The 18,554-nt window shown below is 43.4% G+C and overlaps 1 protein-coding gene across 22 annotated transcripts in view; it reads right to left on the bottom strand.

The window, feature by feature from the left end:
* The window catches only part of CYRIB (CYFIP related Rac1 interactor B), a 154,613-nt gene that overhangs the window by 97,219 nt on the left and 38,840 nt on the right, over positions 1 to 18,554 (bottom strand). For 21 of the 22 annotated variants that reach the window (XM_070630949.1, XM_070630955.1, XM_070630965.1 and 18 more), the window contains exon 2: positions 16,375 to 16,427. In XM_070630949.1, coding sequence (XP_070487050.1) covers positions 16,375 to 16,427 — 53 coding nt within the window. Of the gene's footprint in view, positions 1 to 16,374; positions 16,428 to 17,088; positions 17,177 to 18,554 lie in introns of those variants that run through there. The other variant, XM_070630956.1, reaches the window with a different exon arrangement.

Below are 18,554 nucleotides of genomic sequence, written 5' to 3' on the forward strand. Positions count from 1 at the left end.
CTGCGAGTTTTGAACAAAACGATTCCTACCCATTCTATAACTCAATCCTTATAATGACATCATGAGAGAGATTTTATTACTCTCAGTTTTCAGATAAGAAAATTGAGGCACAAAGAATTGAAGTATTTTGCTGGCAGTCACAAAGCTACCACTTTGTGAGCCAGGATTTGATCCCCAATCTTGGCAGCTGTTTACTTTGCATGTCACTCTACCTTCCTTGCCTTCCACCCCTCCTTTCCTTCCTTCTCTCTACAAACATTAATTAAATCACCCAAGGTCCAAACTCCATCTAAAATACTAGACTGCCATCTGTAAAATAGGCACAATAAGCACCTAGCTCACTGTTATTGTGAGGATTAACTGGAATAGATGAACATATGAAATTGCTAATACATGACCACTTTTTACCCTAAAAACAGCAAGTACATATTGTTAACCCTAATATGTAAATATTCTTTTGTAACTCTTAAGTGTTAAATAAATATTGATAGATATTGATATCCTGGTTTTTGAAATTTGCTGTTTTAGTATTCAAACTTAGAAGGCTCTAGGTGGTGGCTGAGAGCTCAGACTCAGACAGACCCGAGCATGAATCCCTTCATGTTCTCATATGTAAAAAAATAGGAAAGTGGCCCTGTTGCCTAGTGGTTAAGTTCAGCACACTCCACTTCGGTGGCCCGGATTCAGTTCCCAGGCATGCACATGCACCACTCGTCGACAGCCATGCCATGGCAGCATTCAACATACAAAATAGAAGAAGATTGGCACAGATGTTGGCTCAGGGCAAATCTTCCTCAGCAAAAAAAAGAGAGAGAAAGGGAAAATAATGGCACTCATTGTCAGAATTAAGTTATTTCACATAAAGCAGTTAGCACAGTGCCTGGCAAATTTAAGTGCTCAATAAATATTAGCTCTTTCTATCATTCATTATTGTTATTGTTGTTGCTATTGTTCACTTGCTACCTTCATTAAGATAGTAGAAAGTTGTCAAATCAAATAGTAGAAAGTTGCCCATTGCAGCATTCTTTATAAAAAAAAAAAAAATTACCCAAAAAGAAATTAAATTTCCCAGAATAGGGAAACAGCACAGCAGGATCCTGAAAGAACTGCCTTTAGAATTAATGAAAATCAATTTAATTAAAATTTAAAAGCCCCTGCTTGGCCACTTAGGGGCTGTATGATTTGGAGCAAGTCATTTCTTTTCTCTGGACTTGTTAACTCACCTCAAAAATGAAGGGTTTGCTCTTAGTGACTCATAAGTCCTGTCCAGATTTAACGTTGATAGTCCTAAGGTTCTAAATAAATTATAATTATCAACATTAAGGATAAGAGACAACCACTAAGTACACAGGAGGATCATAGCGACATGAGAAAATATTTTATAAATTAATACTGCCCACCTTCTTTAACTCTATTGCTTGCTCCGTAACAGTGATCACCTCCTAACAGAATCTGTATTGTGTGTATTGTCTCTCTCTGTGAACTTGGTGGCAGCTCCAGGATCACAGAGATCTATGTCTGGGTTGTTCACTGACAATCTATCCCCAGCCCCTAGAACGAGCCTGGCCCACAGTAGGAGCTCAGTTAACATTTGTTGATTGAAAAATTGTGAATATGAAGTTAAAAGAGCAAAATACAAAAGAATATAAACAGAATGCCATTAATATAAAATACGTACCCTGATGGGGAAATGGTAGACGGAATCAGAGAAGTTCAAACTCAGTGATAACGGAATGAGAGTAGAGATGGAATAATTTATTTTAAATTTTCCTTCAATATTCTGAACAATTTTGTTTGTTTAAAAAGAAAGCATACAAACAGGTAAGTGTGTAGACAGGAGAAAATGAAAGAGGTCTGGAAGAAGGCGCCAAGGGAGATGTGAGTGAACCTGAAGGTGGGCGTCAAGAAGCAAATAGAGTGGCCAGCCCGGTGGCACAGCAGTTAAGTGCACATGTTCTGCTTCGGTGGCCCTGGTTTGCCGGTTCAGATCCTGGGTGCAGACATGGCACCACTTGGCAAACGCCACACTGTGGTAGGCATCCCACGTACAAAATAGAGGAAGATGGGCATGGATGTTAGCTCAGGGCCAGTATTTCTCAGAAAAAAGAGGAGGATTGGCAGATGTTAGCTCAGGGCTAATCTTCCTGGGGTGGGGGTGGGGGGGGGGGAAGAAGCGAATAGAAGGCTTTTTGGCGGGTAGGTACTCTACGAATGGAAACAGAATCACAGAGCAGAAAGAAAATGAGGTAATATGATGCAGAGAAGAAAAGCCAGTTTACTTTGAACTTTTAATCACCAGCTCATACCTCTTAAACTATTCCCAAGTTGATAGACTTTCTCCACTAACTGCCTCAATCAATGAGCATTTTGGTGAATTTGAGCACAAAGGGGCACCAAGGGTGGTACCTGTTCCTGTTCTCAGCAGTCTGAGCCTTCTTGTGACCTGCTGCTGTGGATGAAGAACGACGAGTCCCACACACTTAGGCTAACTGGTGAGCGGTACACCTTTTCACTCATCATCTGATCCACAATTCCACCCAGGGCCACACGAGGGACAGGAAACAGCCTTCCCTCCCAGAGGCTGAATGGCAGGCCACCTTCCTACCATACAAAGCAACACACCCTTGCCAAAGGAAGGACACAGACATGCGGCCTGGAAAATTACAATTTTAATAAAAATTATTAAAATAAAAATAATTCCTTTTGGCTTTGGGAAGTCAGAGGGGAGCACGCAGGAGAAGATGTCCAGGGAGGGCCTGGTCCTGAACTTTATCAAATCAGCGGACCCTACTGCTGACTGTGGGCTTCATCTCCAACCCTTCACCTGGTCCTCTCTTGCATTCGGGGTCGCATCCTGCTCTTAATGCCTTCAGCCCCCAACTGCTTGCCTGAGCTCTTCAGCATGTCCATGCATTTGAACTTGGAGCAAACCAGCTTGGATCCCTCGCTGTGAGAGCGCTCAGGACCCTGTGCTTTTTGTTTACAGCACATAACATAATTGTAACTGTACTTTGTGGACCTGCTTGAACCTGTTAGCTCCAGGAGGGCAGAGGCCATGCTGTGTGGTCACCACTGCACTCCCAGTGCCAGCACAGAGCCTGGCACAGGCATGCACCCAAACAGTTGCAGCTGGTCAGAGAGACGGCACGAGTCCAGCCTGAGTTAACCAGGCCTAGGGCCTTAATCATACTCTGAATGCCCCTGGTGGCCACAGCCCTAGAGCCAGGAAATCAGATAAGCAACACAGAGGAGATGAGATTGAAACCCTCCCCAAAGTAGCCAAAATAATTAAGTCACTAGCTTTGTGACCCAACAAATGAAATACAGAGCTTTAGACAGAACAATGAGTATGCCAAACACAAGTAAAGAGTGTGTAAAGGTTTAGGTCCTCACAGTTTTGAGTTTTGAAGCTACCGAAAAAATGATATTGCATAAGGTTTAAAAAAAAACCTTTCCAAGAGCCATCCAATATGGTCCAAGTTAAGAAGCTTTCCTGGTTGAGCCAGCTTCCTCTCTAAAATCCTTATGCTGGCTTCATATTAGAACACAGGTTTAATGAGAAGGCATGCCTCCTTCAGGTGTAATGCACAGAGGACGGCGGGCAGGAGAAAGTCACCGTGCCCAAGCTCTGGTCTTGTCTAAACCCATGAACTTGGAGAAGATGAACTTGGAGAAGAAGCATCTCTCCAAGGTGTCTTGGAGAAACGCTGAAAGTCCATTTCAGCATTTATGGCATTTTTATCTAATAGGCCACTTGTATTAATGATTGACTGCATCAGTTTCTGAATGAATTTTATACGGGGAAGGTGCCTTGCAATTCACCTTCAGGCCAACATTTTACACTTAGGAAAACGGAGGAGCCAAGAGGGGCCCAGAGGGGGCTCGCAGGAGCACAATTCCAGGCCTAGACTCTAAGCCCAGAGTGAAGGTCACAGGGGTTCCTGTCTACACTGTCAGAGAACTGCTGAGTTCATTTCCAAAGGTGAGTCTAGATCACTGAGTGTCAACAGAGTCTTGTAAAACATTTCTACTCATAAGCAGGGTGCAACATTTGGTATGATGTCTGGTGTGATCCCCCAGGGTATAGGAGACCAATTAAAGCATGATCCTTATTTGCCCTTCATTACACACAAATCTCTTCCAAAGATGAAAAAGAAAGTGTTAGATGTGTGTGCTGAATGACGAGGAAACAAGTGGAAATGCAGGTTCTATAAGACTTTCCAATCACCCATAAAAGTGGAGAATGGTTTCTTTCTTGGTAGTCATACTAAACTGCCTACAGAGTTCCTATAAATACTATTTCCTGCTATTGTGCCTTGCCCATGCTGTTCCCTCTGCTACAAACACCCTTTCCAACACTCTCATATTTCCCCACCAAAATCCTACCTTCCCAATAAGATGCCAGTCAGGCATCTCTAAGGATGTTGAACAAGCATTTCAATGTAAACTATTTCCTGTTTTTACTTTGCAGTAACACACAGCCCTATTCACACCTGACAGTCTTTCTAGGATGTACCAAAAAGACTAGCAATGGTATGAGGTTTGTATGGCACCATGTACCCCATTGAGAAAAGCGCTACAAAAACACAAGGTAATGTTTCATCAATTTATTTAACCTGATTCCTTGAAACACGTACAGCGTGATTTTGATGGATGAATCAACCAACCCAAGATTAATAGCCTGGTTTACTACGCTCAATTCTCTTTCCAAGCCACAAGCCAAAATAAACTCACCCTCAATTTATAACTTTGCAAACTGTGCTTTTGCATATCGACTCCTGAATCCATTGCAGTTATTAAAAGGATGGTTGCAACCGTCAGGATGGGCCAGGTTATGCTGTGGTAACAAACAACCCCTAAATCTCAGCCCCAAACATGACCACAGTGGTCACTCTGGGATCAAGAAGATGAGCCCAAAAACTCTCTCTTTCTGGACTTGACCTGACAATCTAGCTTAAGCAACTCTGTAGCTGACAGCAGTTTAAAAGATATGACCCCCTCCTTTCCTTCTCCAACCACCTACAGAGCTGGCTTGCAGGATTACCATGCAAATTAGACATGATAATGTTTGTTATACACCCAGGACACTGCATGGCATACAGGCAGCAGTGGGTAATTGATAATGTGGCAAGAACCACGTCATTACCATTATCCCTACTCCTCTTCAAATAATAGTAATAATGTTATTATTATAATTCTCATAGACCAGTGGTTCTTAAATTTGTCTGCACATTGGAATCACCTGGAGAGCTTAAAAACTACTAGCGCTTGTGTCCCACCCCCAAAGTTAGTGAATTAATTCGTCTAGCGTATGGCCCAGGCTTTGGAATTTTAAAAGACCTCCAGATGATTTTAATGTGCAAACAAGTTTGAGAACCACTGTCGAAGAGGCATCAAGATTCACACCTATGCAAACATATATTTGCATGCATACACGCATACACACACATGCACACGCAAGCTGGCCAGGCTCCATGAATCCTGCCGCCTCCATGAGAGTGGTGGTCACAACGGTCAGGATGAATTAGGTTACACTGCAGTTAACAAAGAACCCCTAAATACCAGCCCTAATAACAACCACAGTGGTCACTCTCTAGGCTCATCAAGATGAGCCCAGCAAGCTTGTGTTTCTGGTGTTTACCTGACACTTAAGGCATGCACTTGACCCTCAAGTCCTTCTCGTCTTCACATCTTTCCCAAGGTCCAATTTAACAAGTTTGCCAGGCCCAGAGTAAATGAGAACCAAAAAATTATACTGGTGTGGACAGACTGGGAGGATACTTGGTTAGAGGAGGGCCACTGAAGGCTATTAGTAATTGAGACTACGCTCTGCTCAACTCTCTGTCCCCAAGACCCAAACCATAGTAGACAACCTAGAATAGAAATAGAAATGTGGGTAGGTAAATTAATTATTATCAGTAATAATCTGGAGGAAAAAAAAGAAAAGAAAAGCAGACTCAAGAACTCAGAAAGTCCAGCATCTAAGATGGAAACCTTATGCACCAACTTGTCACCAATCACTGTTTTCATTTCCTTATTTTTGTTAGTTTCTCCCAGGAAGAAATTACATCTGATGGGGTGGAGGTAAGTGAGGTCAGGAGATTGATGAGGTCAGGAGATCTATGAGGTCAGGAGATCCATACTCTTTCACCTGGCAGCAAAGCACAAGACATGCACGTTGGCTGCAGGGAGCAATACAAACACAGACACCTTGCCACCAGCACACAAATGCTTTTTGGCAAATCATCTCCTGCTCTATTGGATGTTATGTCTCTACGGAGTCTGGAGAAAATCAGAAGATCCAGCTTGTTTGCCCTCATTTTGGCAGTTTAATTTAGGAATCATACTGGCATTATGATTTAGGAATCATAAACTCTTTACCAAAAAATGTATTCTGTATTTTGAACACATGAGTTTACTTGAGCCCAGGGGAAAGAGGCATTGTGTACGATTACATAATAGTTACTCTATTATTTTAAAACTGAATGGCAGCCCCAGGCAACAAAGTCAAAAGGAGAGAGAAGTCAATTTTGTAAAATTATCTGAATGCAACCGTCTCTTCTGATGCATTGTGAGTTGACAATGGTTCTGCTTTTCTCAGAAGCTCGTTCAATTATCTGTTGCTTATCTGGATCTGAGAGAGGAGTTTTCCTCCCGTCTAGAGTTAAAGGAAAAAAAAGCAGGCAGGATTCCTCTAATAAAAGCTTGAAATGAAAAGCAGTAACTATTCCCAAGATCCTGATTAGATATCTTAGAGGAGTCATTAGATGAACCTTTGTAGGGTCTCTGTTAACGATCTATTTTCTCTACAACCATCACAAAAAGGAGGAAGGAATGCAGGATCCACACCCTCAAAACACCTGCTCTCCTCCTAGGTGGGTTCTCCTCCTAGGTGTGTGACAGCCAGCAAGCAACATATCTTCTGCACTTGTTTCCTCATCTGTAAAACGGAAATACTTACTTGACAGGGGCATGATAAGAGCTAACTGAGAAAACATATCTCAAGTGCCTAGCATTCAATAAATGTAAACGCCCTTCCTCTGATCATTGCCAACATCTCACAAAGCTCACTAGAACATGAGCTATTCAAAAGAGGAGGTAATGCCTTCCTCATCTTTCTATACCCAAATCCTACACACCGCCCCCTCAACATCTACTCCATTCCTCTCCCACCAGGGAGCATCCTTCAGTCATTCAGACCTCATCTCCAACTCCAGGAGTGGGTCCCAAGTGGTCTAAGCCAATCAGTGGTATCTCATTTCCTCTGCCATCGTGATTGGCTGAGAGATGGGTGTGTGCCCTGAGATGATCCAATCAGAGGGAAGCTCAGAAATGTGATTCAATGGCTCTGGGCTGGGACCGGTAGCTCTTTCTCCCTAGAGGAGGACTAACAAGCATGTGCTGGCAGCCAGGCCACTACACTGGACAGCTCTTCTCTACACTTCTTACAGCATGCGTATTCCATGTGGTGTCTCTTGGCATCAAACAGTGCAATGCAGAAGCCCTGCTATTAGCCTTCTTACTACCATGAAGGGAGTCAACCTGAGAACAAAAGACAGAAGTGCAGAGCCCGAAGAATCACAAAGAAATGAAGCTAGAGCCCTTATCAAAGTGTGCCTGAAACCTACATACCTCTCCCCTTTAGGGTTAGACGAACCACTCAACTGCTCCTATCAATTATCCAATTTGAACTGAGTTTTCTGTCCCTCGCAACTCAAAGCATCCTTGATACATCCTTGTGCGCGGCTGAATGGATCACTGAACAAAGGATTGTGCAGAAACCTCATTGCTCTTGCAATGATTTAACTCAGACTGCCAGTTCCCTGGGAGCAGGAGCCCTTGTTGGTCTTGTCACCCAGTGTCCCAGGACCTAACACAGTTTCTGAACCTAGGCCTTCAATAAATACTTTTTTAAATAAGTGAATGGAATGAAACTTAACAAATCACCTGAAGTTTCAGAACCTTTTCAAGCCCCACTCCTCAAACATGTTTGGATCAGGGGGGCATGAAGAGGGAGCTCACAGGATGTGGAGCCATCAGATGGACCTGAGCTCAAATCACAGCTCTGAGCCTCAGCTTCCTCATCTGCAAAATGAAGATAATAATAGCTTCCTCCCTGGGAAAGGGGAGCCATGCGAAAGCACCTCAATAGGCTGCATTCAAGCAATACGCATTTCCCTCCTTCTGCTCAGCTAACCCTGCTTCATACCAGGGATTCTCATCTGGGGTTCAGAAAATAGGGTCACACTCCGGTTCATCCAGCAGAGCCAGCCCTGGGAGGGTGAGGACAGCCTACCCTGGGCCTCCCACCCCTCGCCACACACCCACTCCTTTTAGGAGAGGAGTCTCAGGCAGAGGGCACGTATAAAACTAGACCATCCAGCTTTCTGGCTCTGGTGCTTCCTCTTTGCTTTGCTGGTTTCTTCCTGAAACAGGTGTGGGACTAGAGTAATCGGCAGTATTGCAAATCTGAACATCCCTAGGGGCTGTCACTTAACCATTTACAAATGATGTGGAACTCAGCTGGACTGTCAGCTCCAGGAGGAGGGGGGCCTTGCCTCATTCACTGGCCTACCCCCAGCACCCAGAGAGCACCCAGTAAAATATTTTCTGAATACATGAAGATGAGTGAGTAAATCCACAGTGAGTGATGAAATCAAGATTCTCAGAACAGAACAGCAGTAAAACTCTATCGGTTAGTACCCAGACTGTGGTTCTGCATCAGGTAAATAAATCAGAGACCCAGAAACGAGAGAGGGCTGCTGAGGCTGACACGTGTGGACAGAATCCTGGCCCTAGAGTTCTAGTGCCTACGTTTGGGACCTCAGGCAAGTTCCAAACCTCTTGCAGCCAGTTTCCTTCTCTGACAAACACAATTACCAAGATTCAATAAGATTTCTTTTTTAATGTAGCTATAAATAGGGAGAAAAGATTGAAAGAATATACACCAAAATATTAACAGCAATTAGCCCTAGTTGATAAGATTATGGGAGGACTTTTATTTTTCTTTTTTCTGCATTTTTTTGATTATCTATAATGAATATAAATTAGTTGTCTAATAAAAAAATAATAAAATAGGGGCCAGCCTGGTGGTGTAGTGCTTAAGTTTGTGCACTTCGCATGAGCGGCCCAGGGTTCACGGGTTCGGATCCCAGGCATGGACCTACACACCACTCATTGAGCCATGCTGTGGCAGCATCCCACATATAAAATAGAGGAAGACTACCACAGATGTTGGCTCAGGGACAATCTTCCTCAAGCAAAAAGAGGAAGATTGGCAATGGATGTTAGCTCAGGGCCAATCTTCCTCACCAAAAAATAATAATAATAATAATAAAACGAAAATAAAAGTGGGGTGACAAAGTGTCTAGCCCAGCACCTATGACACAAAGTAGGGACCCAGAATGTTCCATCCTATGAATGCCCTTCAGACATTTGTAAACAGCTTTCGTATGTCTGCTGTCTCTTGTTAAATATTTCAGCTAATTTAATGTCATCCTTATATGACTTGATTTCAAGGCTCTCTTTTATCCTTCCTCTCTGTAAAAGCTCCATCTGTTAAAACCCCACTCCAGATATTGTATAACCAGCTCACAAAATCAGCAGCACGCTCTCGTTTGCTCATTTGTCTGTTAATTCATTCGCTGAGTACACTGATTAAAACCTACTATATTGGACATCCTGACTTTCGCCCACCCACCATTCACAAACGGTTCCCAGATTGTCCCGGGGAACATCCACCTTCCCTCATTCTCAGTCCTTGTGCTCTGGGAGGGGCAGACCCTAACCCAGCTTCTTCGGGGGGTGGGCATTTGATCCAGGATGGCCCATCAGAGCATCGCACTTGCCTGGCCACAGGGATTGGTTCAGGGAGGAGCAAGTTATCCAGAGAAGACCAATCAGAAACAGTGAAACTCAATTCTGAGACTTTTGTTGAACTGTTGGGAGAGCGGCCTTTTTTTCCTTCTGCTAAAACTGCTGACAGCCATCTTGCTACCACAATCTGAAAAAAAATGGTGGGCAGCACTGAGATATGGCGAAAATTGCATAAGCTTTAGAAAGACCATTTAAGATCCATGCCTTAAGTTCCATCCCTGTACTTTTCAATTACGTAAACCAGCAAACTCCCTTTCTATGGAAGCCAGTTCAAGCTGGGGTTCTATTTCGAGGTCAAAAGATTCCTGACTAGTGAAATCTGAAGTGCTGTGACATATGCTGCATGCCGGCTCTGCACAGATGATGCGAGATGATCCATGCCATCCTTCCTGGCACTCAGTCTGATGTGGAGAGAGCTACAAACAACTACAATCATTGAAAGATAATTGCTTTAATTAAATACCACACAGAGCAATAGGAAGACAGAGCGGGAGAGTCAGGAAAGGCCTCACACAAGAAACAGCATTTAAATCTACTCTGTATCTGCATCCAGGCAGAGAAGATAGAATTGCTGTTTGGAGGAGTCAAGATAACACTGTTGATCCACATCCATCTCACAGTAAACAAAAACCACTACACCTCACATCGCACTCGGGGCAACGGTACTTAAAGGGGTCAAGGGCGCTCTCTGAAGAGCCCACAGAAAAGCATCTCCAGAGACAGCAAATTGGCAAGGTCAACAGCACTCACCTGCAAGAATCTCATCGCAATGTTACACACCATATGACACTCTTAAGTAATACTCGGGTCAGTTTTTATTATTTTGATTCTATAGACTTAAGTTTTCACTCCAGTTTTCCTGCCCATTTGAATTACTGTTGATCAAATCACAACAGCATCCTAAAAACGGCCCTTTCAAGATGAATAACCTATTTACTGAATTTATGACCAAATGATAAAAAAGGAGAGAGAAGAAAGCCTCTGTTTCCACAAAACATTTTGGATGCATTAGAAATGTGACTGATCGCAGGAAACAATAACAACAATAGAAGCCCCTCCAGCAACATCTATTTTGCTAAGAAAGGCCCTGAAGGTTGGTCTTTCTAAAGGAACAGAGCTAGTGTCTCAGACCTTTGGTGATGCATACTCAACAGAAGATAAAATAAGTCAGAAAAGGAGGACACCACAGGACAAATTCTCCTTGCCTTTGTTGTTTCTAAACACATCGGCGATTCACTGGATCCAGAAACACAGCTCCAACTTCCCAGAGCAAAGAACCTTACCGTTGGAAAAATTAATACTGGCAGAACACTTCCATGTGGTCCCAAGAGAGGGGCCAGGGATCAGTGGCAGGAGTGAGAAAGGCTTGAGATGCCTTCCAGATAACTGGGATTTCTAGGAAGCAGCTGGGTTTCCGCTGTTTCTAAAATACTTTTAAGATCACTGTTGAATTTCTCTTCCTTTATTTGCATGCCACATGACTTAGCACAAAGACTTTACCTCCCTTCTTCCTGAAAATGGGATGACCATTTACCACACACAGACCAGGCAACCACTAGGATCCAGGCAGAGCCAGCAACAGAAAGACCCCCAGCATGTGGGCATGTGGGGACTAAACCAGACAGCACCAGAAGTGCCTGGTGCTCGGCATGTGCTCAATAAATGTTGGAAATTAGCAACCTCCCCCCAAAATAAGAGGGGCTTTCATGTTGAAAGTTCCCACAGTAGTTTGTTTTTAAAAGAAAAAATATTACATGCTTATGCTTAAAAATTCAAAAAAATATAAAAGGATATGTAGTAAGATATCTTCCATCCATCCTAGATCCATAATCACCTAGGCTTTTTCTTCAAGAGGTCAACAGACCCATAACCACCTTCTTTTCCAGTGTCCTTTCAGCAAGTCTATGCATACACAAACACGTGAGTGTGTGGCTGGGTGTGCATAAGTACTCACACCTCCCTCTTTTTTTCACACGTGAAAGCATACCACATACACTTTTCTGCATATATATTGCCTTTCTTTTTTAACTTAAGAATGTATTCTGGGGGCTGGCTGCGTGGCCGAGTGGCTAAGTTCACATGCTCCACTTCGGCAGCCCAGGGTTTCACTGGTTCGGATCCTGGGTGCGGACATGGCACCGCTCATCAGGCCATGCTGAGGCAGCGTCCCACGTGCCACAACTAGAAGGACCTGCAACTAAAAGAAAAAATATACAACTATGTGCTGGGGGGATTTGGGGAGAAAAAGCAGGAAAAATAAAAAAAAGAAGAATATATCCTGGGGATCATTCTCTCATAGTATGACCTACTTTCTTAAATAGTGGCCCAGTATTCTGCTGTAAGAATATACCATAATTCATTCAATCAATCCTCTGTTGACACACATTTCAGCTGCTTCCAAGGCCTTGCTATTACAAACAATGCTGCAATGAACATACATTACACATATCTTCACACACAACATGTGTAACTATAGGAAAGATAGGATTTATAAGACGAGATCCTTCAAGTGCAATTGCAGGTCAAAGGGTACATGCATTTAAAATGTCGGGAGATAGTGCCAAGTTGTCCTTCAATGAGATTATACTCATTTTCACTCTCACCAACAGTGTAATAAGTATGCCAGTTTCTCCACCCACATTCACAAAATGTTTGTTTTTTAAATACAAGAGAAGAAAGGAGGCAGAGCTCCATTCTTGTCCCATTGTCTCTTCCTGCCCCTGTGATATATCACATATGATATTAACGTTTTTGGTCATTGTTAGTGCCTTTGAGTTGATTCTGACTCCTAGTCACCCTGTGTGCAGCACAGTGGAACCCTGCCTGGCCTTTTTGCACCATCCTCTCATCTTGTGGCTATCAGACAATGCTCCACTGCTGTTCACAGGGTTTTCATGGCCACTTTTTTCAGAGGTGGTTGGCCAGGTCCTTTCTCTTAGTCTGTCTTAATCTGGAAGTTCCACTAAAACCTGTCCACCATGGGTGACCCTGCTGGTATCTGAAATCCCGGTGGCATAGCTTTTAGCATCACAGCAACATGCAGCCACCACAGTGTGACAATGACAGACAGATGGTGTGGTTCCCTGCTCGGGAAACGAATCCCGGGCCACGGCGGTGAGAGCACAGCATCTTAACCACTAGACCACCATGGGTGGCATTGGTGACATTACTACTTCCTGAAAACTGCATTCCTGGATGCACAACCCGGAGATCAGCGTTTAAAACAGAAGGAACACACAGAGCCACTGGCATGCTGAGCCAGCTCACGCTGGCTCAAGAGAGTTGACTGTGCACATCTCTTCCCAATTCCATGTTCAGTGACATCATGTGGGTAGTTTGAAAGTGGTCATGGTGAAAGTACTTATGCCATAGAAATCAGCAAATGCTACAAATTAGAGAGACCTCTGTCAAACATATCAGCACATCAATGTATACTACAGTGGAAACTGAGGCTCTGCCACCTTTCTTTGAATATTTCAGCCCTCGATATGGTCACGAATTCTTGTGAAAAAGTCTAAGGGCTGGAGGACATCTGCAGGGACATCTAATCCTTACTAATACTGCCTCTCTCCTAGTCCCTCCATTTAAACATAAGCAACGCCCTCTCATTCTCTCCTCTATGCTGCTCTATCATCCTTTCACATTCCCATCTCTTTATCATTCAGTGCTTATTCTTGATGATTTTCTAAAGCATAGTAATCACAAACACAGACTCTAGGCTACACTAGACAGCCTGAGGTCCAATCCCAGCTCCAGCTGTGTGACCTTGGGCAAATGGCTTAAACTACTATGCCTCAGTTTCCTCATCTGTAAAACATAGATGATAATGGTAATGCCTTCCTTATATAATTTTGTTCTGAAGATTAGAATTAATACAAGTACACAGAACAGTGTTTGGCACATACTAAGGACTTAACAGATGTAAACTGTTATTATTATCTTCCAGTTCACTAATTATCTCTTTTGCTATGTCTAATCTGTCAGTTAACTCTTTTGTTGAATTTAACGTCAAGGGCCATTTTTCATTTCAATTTGGCTGCTTTTCCAATCAACCTATTCTTTTTTCATCTTTCTTTACATTTTTGATATCATCTTTACTCTTCAATCATTTTAAACATACTATTTTATAGTCACTTTTACATCGTTCTATTACTTTCAACTCAAAGCAGTTCACTTCCTGAATAGTTCATACTATTTAATTGTGAACTCATCTTCAGAGGAGGTAGTTCTTTCTGTGGGAGTCCTGTTAGGTCTGGGTGGTTGAAATATCCCCATGGAGCAATTTTATGTTTGCACTAGGGATTTCCATGGTCCTAGGCCAGTTTTTATGTAATTTCTCAGCGTGGGGGGTCGCATATCTCACAGAAAATAACAATAGAGATGCCACAACCACATATGGTACAGCCCCAGTCTTGCTGGTGACTTTTGTCCACTCAAGGCAAGCTTCCTCTCTGTTTCTCCCAAGAGTGGAGTTTTTCTAGCCCCTTTTCAGGAAGAAGTGTGATGTTTAAGGCTCCTGGGGGCTCAATTCCATCTAGACTTAAAACCTTTGGGGCTGGCCCCGTGGCCGAGCGGTTAAGTTTGCGCGCTCCGCTGCAGGCGGCCCAGTGTTTCGTTGGTTCGAATCCTGGGCGCGGACATGACACTGCTCATCAAACCACGCTGAGGCAGCGTCCCACATGCCACAACTAGAAGGACCCACAACAAAGAATATACAACTAGGTACTGGGGGGCTTTGGGGAGAAAAAGGAAAAAATAAAATCTTTATAAAAAAAAAAAAAAAAAAAAACCTTCACCCCCAGGCTCTACAGCCTATTCCTGGGCGCAAAAGCCCCATAAACTGCCTAGGCTTCAACTCACATAACCATTTGGCTTAGATTTCTCTCTTTATGTTCGACAGTTGTGGACTTCCCTTTCTGACGAGCTCCCCTAGATATAATTATTAATTTCAGTCAACTCCATGTTCATATCAGGAAGGACTCACACAAATCAGCTAGGTCCACCCTGTTGCCAGAAGTGCTCCAGGTCACCAAATCTAATAGAACCACTTACCCGTGTTGAGTTCTGTCCACATTACAACTGCCTTGTACTCCTGGGTTAGCTCCTACAGTCAGCACGTAATACAAAAACTGAAAGGAGTCAAAATGCTCCTTGAAAATCCCATAATAAGGTCTCATAATGGAGACCGACAAAACCCTCTCTTGTTAGGTACGACACAACCAGTCTTTCCTTCAGCATCTAATTGGGTTTCTTATGTTAAGCACCAGAAGAAATAGCTGGCTTGGAGCTCAGGACCATGTTTTATGATACCTAAAATCTATAAATATGAGAAACACACTCAATGGCACGAGATGCTCACACTCTAAAAAGCCATAGGAACAAAGACCAACAGAAGAAACAGCAGATGTGCCTCCCGTTCCTCTTCACTCCAAGAGAGATGCCCAATGGGTGGAAAGACAGGATCACCCACGTGATATAAAGTGTTATTTTTATCTCTACTTTGTTTTGTTTTTGTTGAGCAAGTATATTCGGATCTGGATGTGTTAGAAACAAGAATCTATGATATGACAGATAGGACTTGACTTCCAGAAGTCAGAAGAGTGGTTGTCTCCAGGGAGCTGTACTAACTACAAAGGGGCCTGAGGGAGCTATCCTGATCCGGGTGGTGGCTAGATGGGTGTAACATATTAAAAATTCATCGAGAGGTAGGATTAAGTATGTAAGTTACACCTCAATTAAAAGTGAAAAGCATGCATGAGAGCCTCCTGCATAACATTGTGCCAATTGGTCACCATTCTATGACTAATCCTCTCCAGAGGCCAGTGAGTGAGGACACCAGGAACTTAGGGAAAGAAGAAGCAGACAAGGGAAGTGCTCTGTTGGGGGCAGAGGGTACCCAGGCTCATAGACTTGGTTTCCCATGAGGGGTCTTACAAGAGTGACAAGTTTAACAAAGGTCAACAGCACCAGCTCTCGAGCTAGACTGCTAGATGTGAATCCCAACTCTACTCCTGCAATAGACTGTTTGTGTCCCCCCAAAACCTAACCCCCAATGTGATGGCATTCAGAGGTGGGGCCTTTGGGAGGTGATGGGTCATGAAGGCGGAGCCCTTGTGGATAGAATTAGTGTCCTTATAAAAGTGACCCCAGAGAGCTCCCTTGTCCCTTCCGCCACGTGAGGTTATAGCAAAAAGAACCAGGAAGCAGGCCTTCACCAGATTCCAAATCTGCCAGCACCATGATCTTGGACTTGTCAGCCTCCAGAACCGTGAGAATTAAACGTCTGCTGTTTATAAGCCACCCCGTCTATGGTACTCTGTTAGAGCAGCCCAAACAGACGACGACAACCCTTTATTAGTGGAGTGATCCTGGGCAAATTACGTCTCTTCTTTGAACTTCACTTTCTAGGGCTGTTGTGAAGCTTGAACAAGACAATTCAGACGAAGCTCTCAGCCCTGGAACCAGCCGGCCATGGTCAATCCCGCCTCTGTTACTTACCCACTTGGTAACCTTGAACGAATTACTCAAACTCCAGGCCTCAGTTTCTTCTCCTGTAAAATAGAGTTACAGCAAGGATTCAGCAAGTTACAGTAAGTCCTCAGCACACAATAAACCCCCCATAAATCCTAGCCACTGTTATTTTTTCCCATACCAGACACACAGTCTGGGAATAACGACTCCAAATAATATTTCTTCAGACCATTTATAGTTTACACAGCATGTTTCACAAACATTTTTCTCATTTAATATTCAAAATAGTCTTGTGTGTTACAAACAAAGAAGTGGATATTCAGAGAGGTTAAGTAACTTGCTGCAGGTTGCACAGCAAGTAAAGAGCAAAGACCCAAACCAAACTCCTATGACTGAGGGACCGTTTGGCTGGACTGAGTTGTCCCACAGAGAGCAGGTTGGGCCAGACTGTTGTTTCAGATTCAGAATTCGAAGATAAAGGATGCCGGAACTCTAAGCTACAGCAAGAAGTCTTGGTCCCAGCAAAACACTCGGCTCAACTTGAGTTTGCCCTAGTCTCAGTCATTCTACGCCTGAATCACTTCCTGTTCTAGGTTTCTCCACTGCAGAGAAAGGAAAACAAACACGTACAATACACCATCCTTGTCACCCTCGAAATCTCTTACAGGGACAAAAACTTATGAATCAAAGGGAGTTTTCATAAAACCAGAGTTAAACCATATCCCATTCAAACACACTCACCAGCATTTGGTGTGAAGACAGGAGCAAGGTCTGAAGTGTCTAGACACTCTTATTATTGTGTGAAAGAGAAACAGAATGTCTTTTCCTGGCCTCTCCTTTGATTAAACCTGCAGCTACCTTAGTGTTTTTTCTTTACTTTTCATCGGGTGCTGCAAGTACCGGAAGCCACTTAACCAGCCTCGTTTTCTTCACAGAAGGCTTGGAGGCCAAGCCTGATTGTCGTGGGAGATGTCTATCGGCTGATCATTTCAACCATTACTGCTGTTTCTGCCACCTCTTTTGTCTGCCAGGACAGTCATGCGTCACTTAAGGATGGGGACACGCGCTGAGAAGTGTGTCACTGGGCGATTGCATCATTGTGCGAACATCACAGAGCGCACCTACACAAACCTAGATGGTACAGCCTACCACACAGCGAGGCTCTGTGGCGCTAATCTTACGGGACCATCCTCGTATATGTGGTCCGTTGTTGACTGAAACATCATTATGCAACATATGACTGTACGGGTTTCCTTTTTGTTGTTCTTGTTGTCACACGAGTGTGGTTTAAAATTCCCTTTTAAGTCATAACCATAGAACTGCTCAGTGGCCAAAAAAAGAGGGGATTTAATTTAAGAATCATCTAAGTGTACTCACAAGCTATGTCCTCAAATGTGTGCAACACGCCCCACACTCGACGTGGGTGTGCATGCACACACCACACACGCACACACGCCCAGAACCATGATTACAGTTCTGCTGCCTCCTCTTGCTGTCTTCCGGATACAAAAAGAATCTTTTTTTTCTTTCTTTCTGATTCTTTGATCAGATTTACAAAATAGAAAATGGGGACAAGTTGTTCAATTGGGAAAAATTTGAGGCCCTTGGGCAAAAGTCCTACAAATTAGAAAAAGTATACTCACTCACTCTCACAAGACTCTTTTTTTTCGGTTTTGTTCTAAGAACACAAAGAATAAGCTGGTCTTAGTACCACTTTAGAGACAAACCCAGGAGGCAGGGTATGACTCCCCTAGAAGAAAAATGGTCATCTCAAAACGGGTGACTTTTTTTCACTTCCATGATATGGGCAGAGAGAACCCGGTCTATAGCTCTAGAAACCGGATCTGATCTTGTCTCCTCTTTAGACTCACACCATGGGCTCCAACCTCTTCTCAGTCTCTCAGAGCTGTGTGACTTTGGGCAAGTCACTGAACCTCTCTGAGCTCCTGCAGCCTCTGCTGTCAAATGAGGACACTCTTTAATTCAAGAATTATATCTACTGAGCACCTATGATGTGCTAGCATTGTGACATGATTCCATGTGGAGATAATTCCATGAATTAAACCATCCCAGCCACCTAGGAGTTCTCATTGATTAAAGATTTTATTTTTATTTTTTTCCTTTTTCTCCCCAAAGCCCCCCGGTACACAGTTATGTATTTCTAGTTGTGGGTCCTTCTAGTTGTGGCATGTGCAATGCCACCTCAG

Source organism: Equus przewalskii, chromosome 8, assembly GCF_037783145.1.
Source record: "Equus przewalskii isolate Varuska chromosome 8, EquPr2, whole genome shotgun sequence".
In the NCBI taxonomy this organism is placed as follows: Eukaryota; Metazoa; Chordata; class Mammalia; order Perissodactyla; family Equidae; genus Equus; species Equus przewalskii.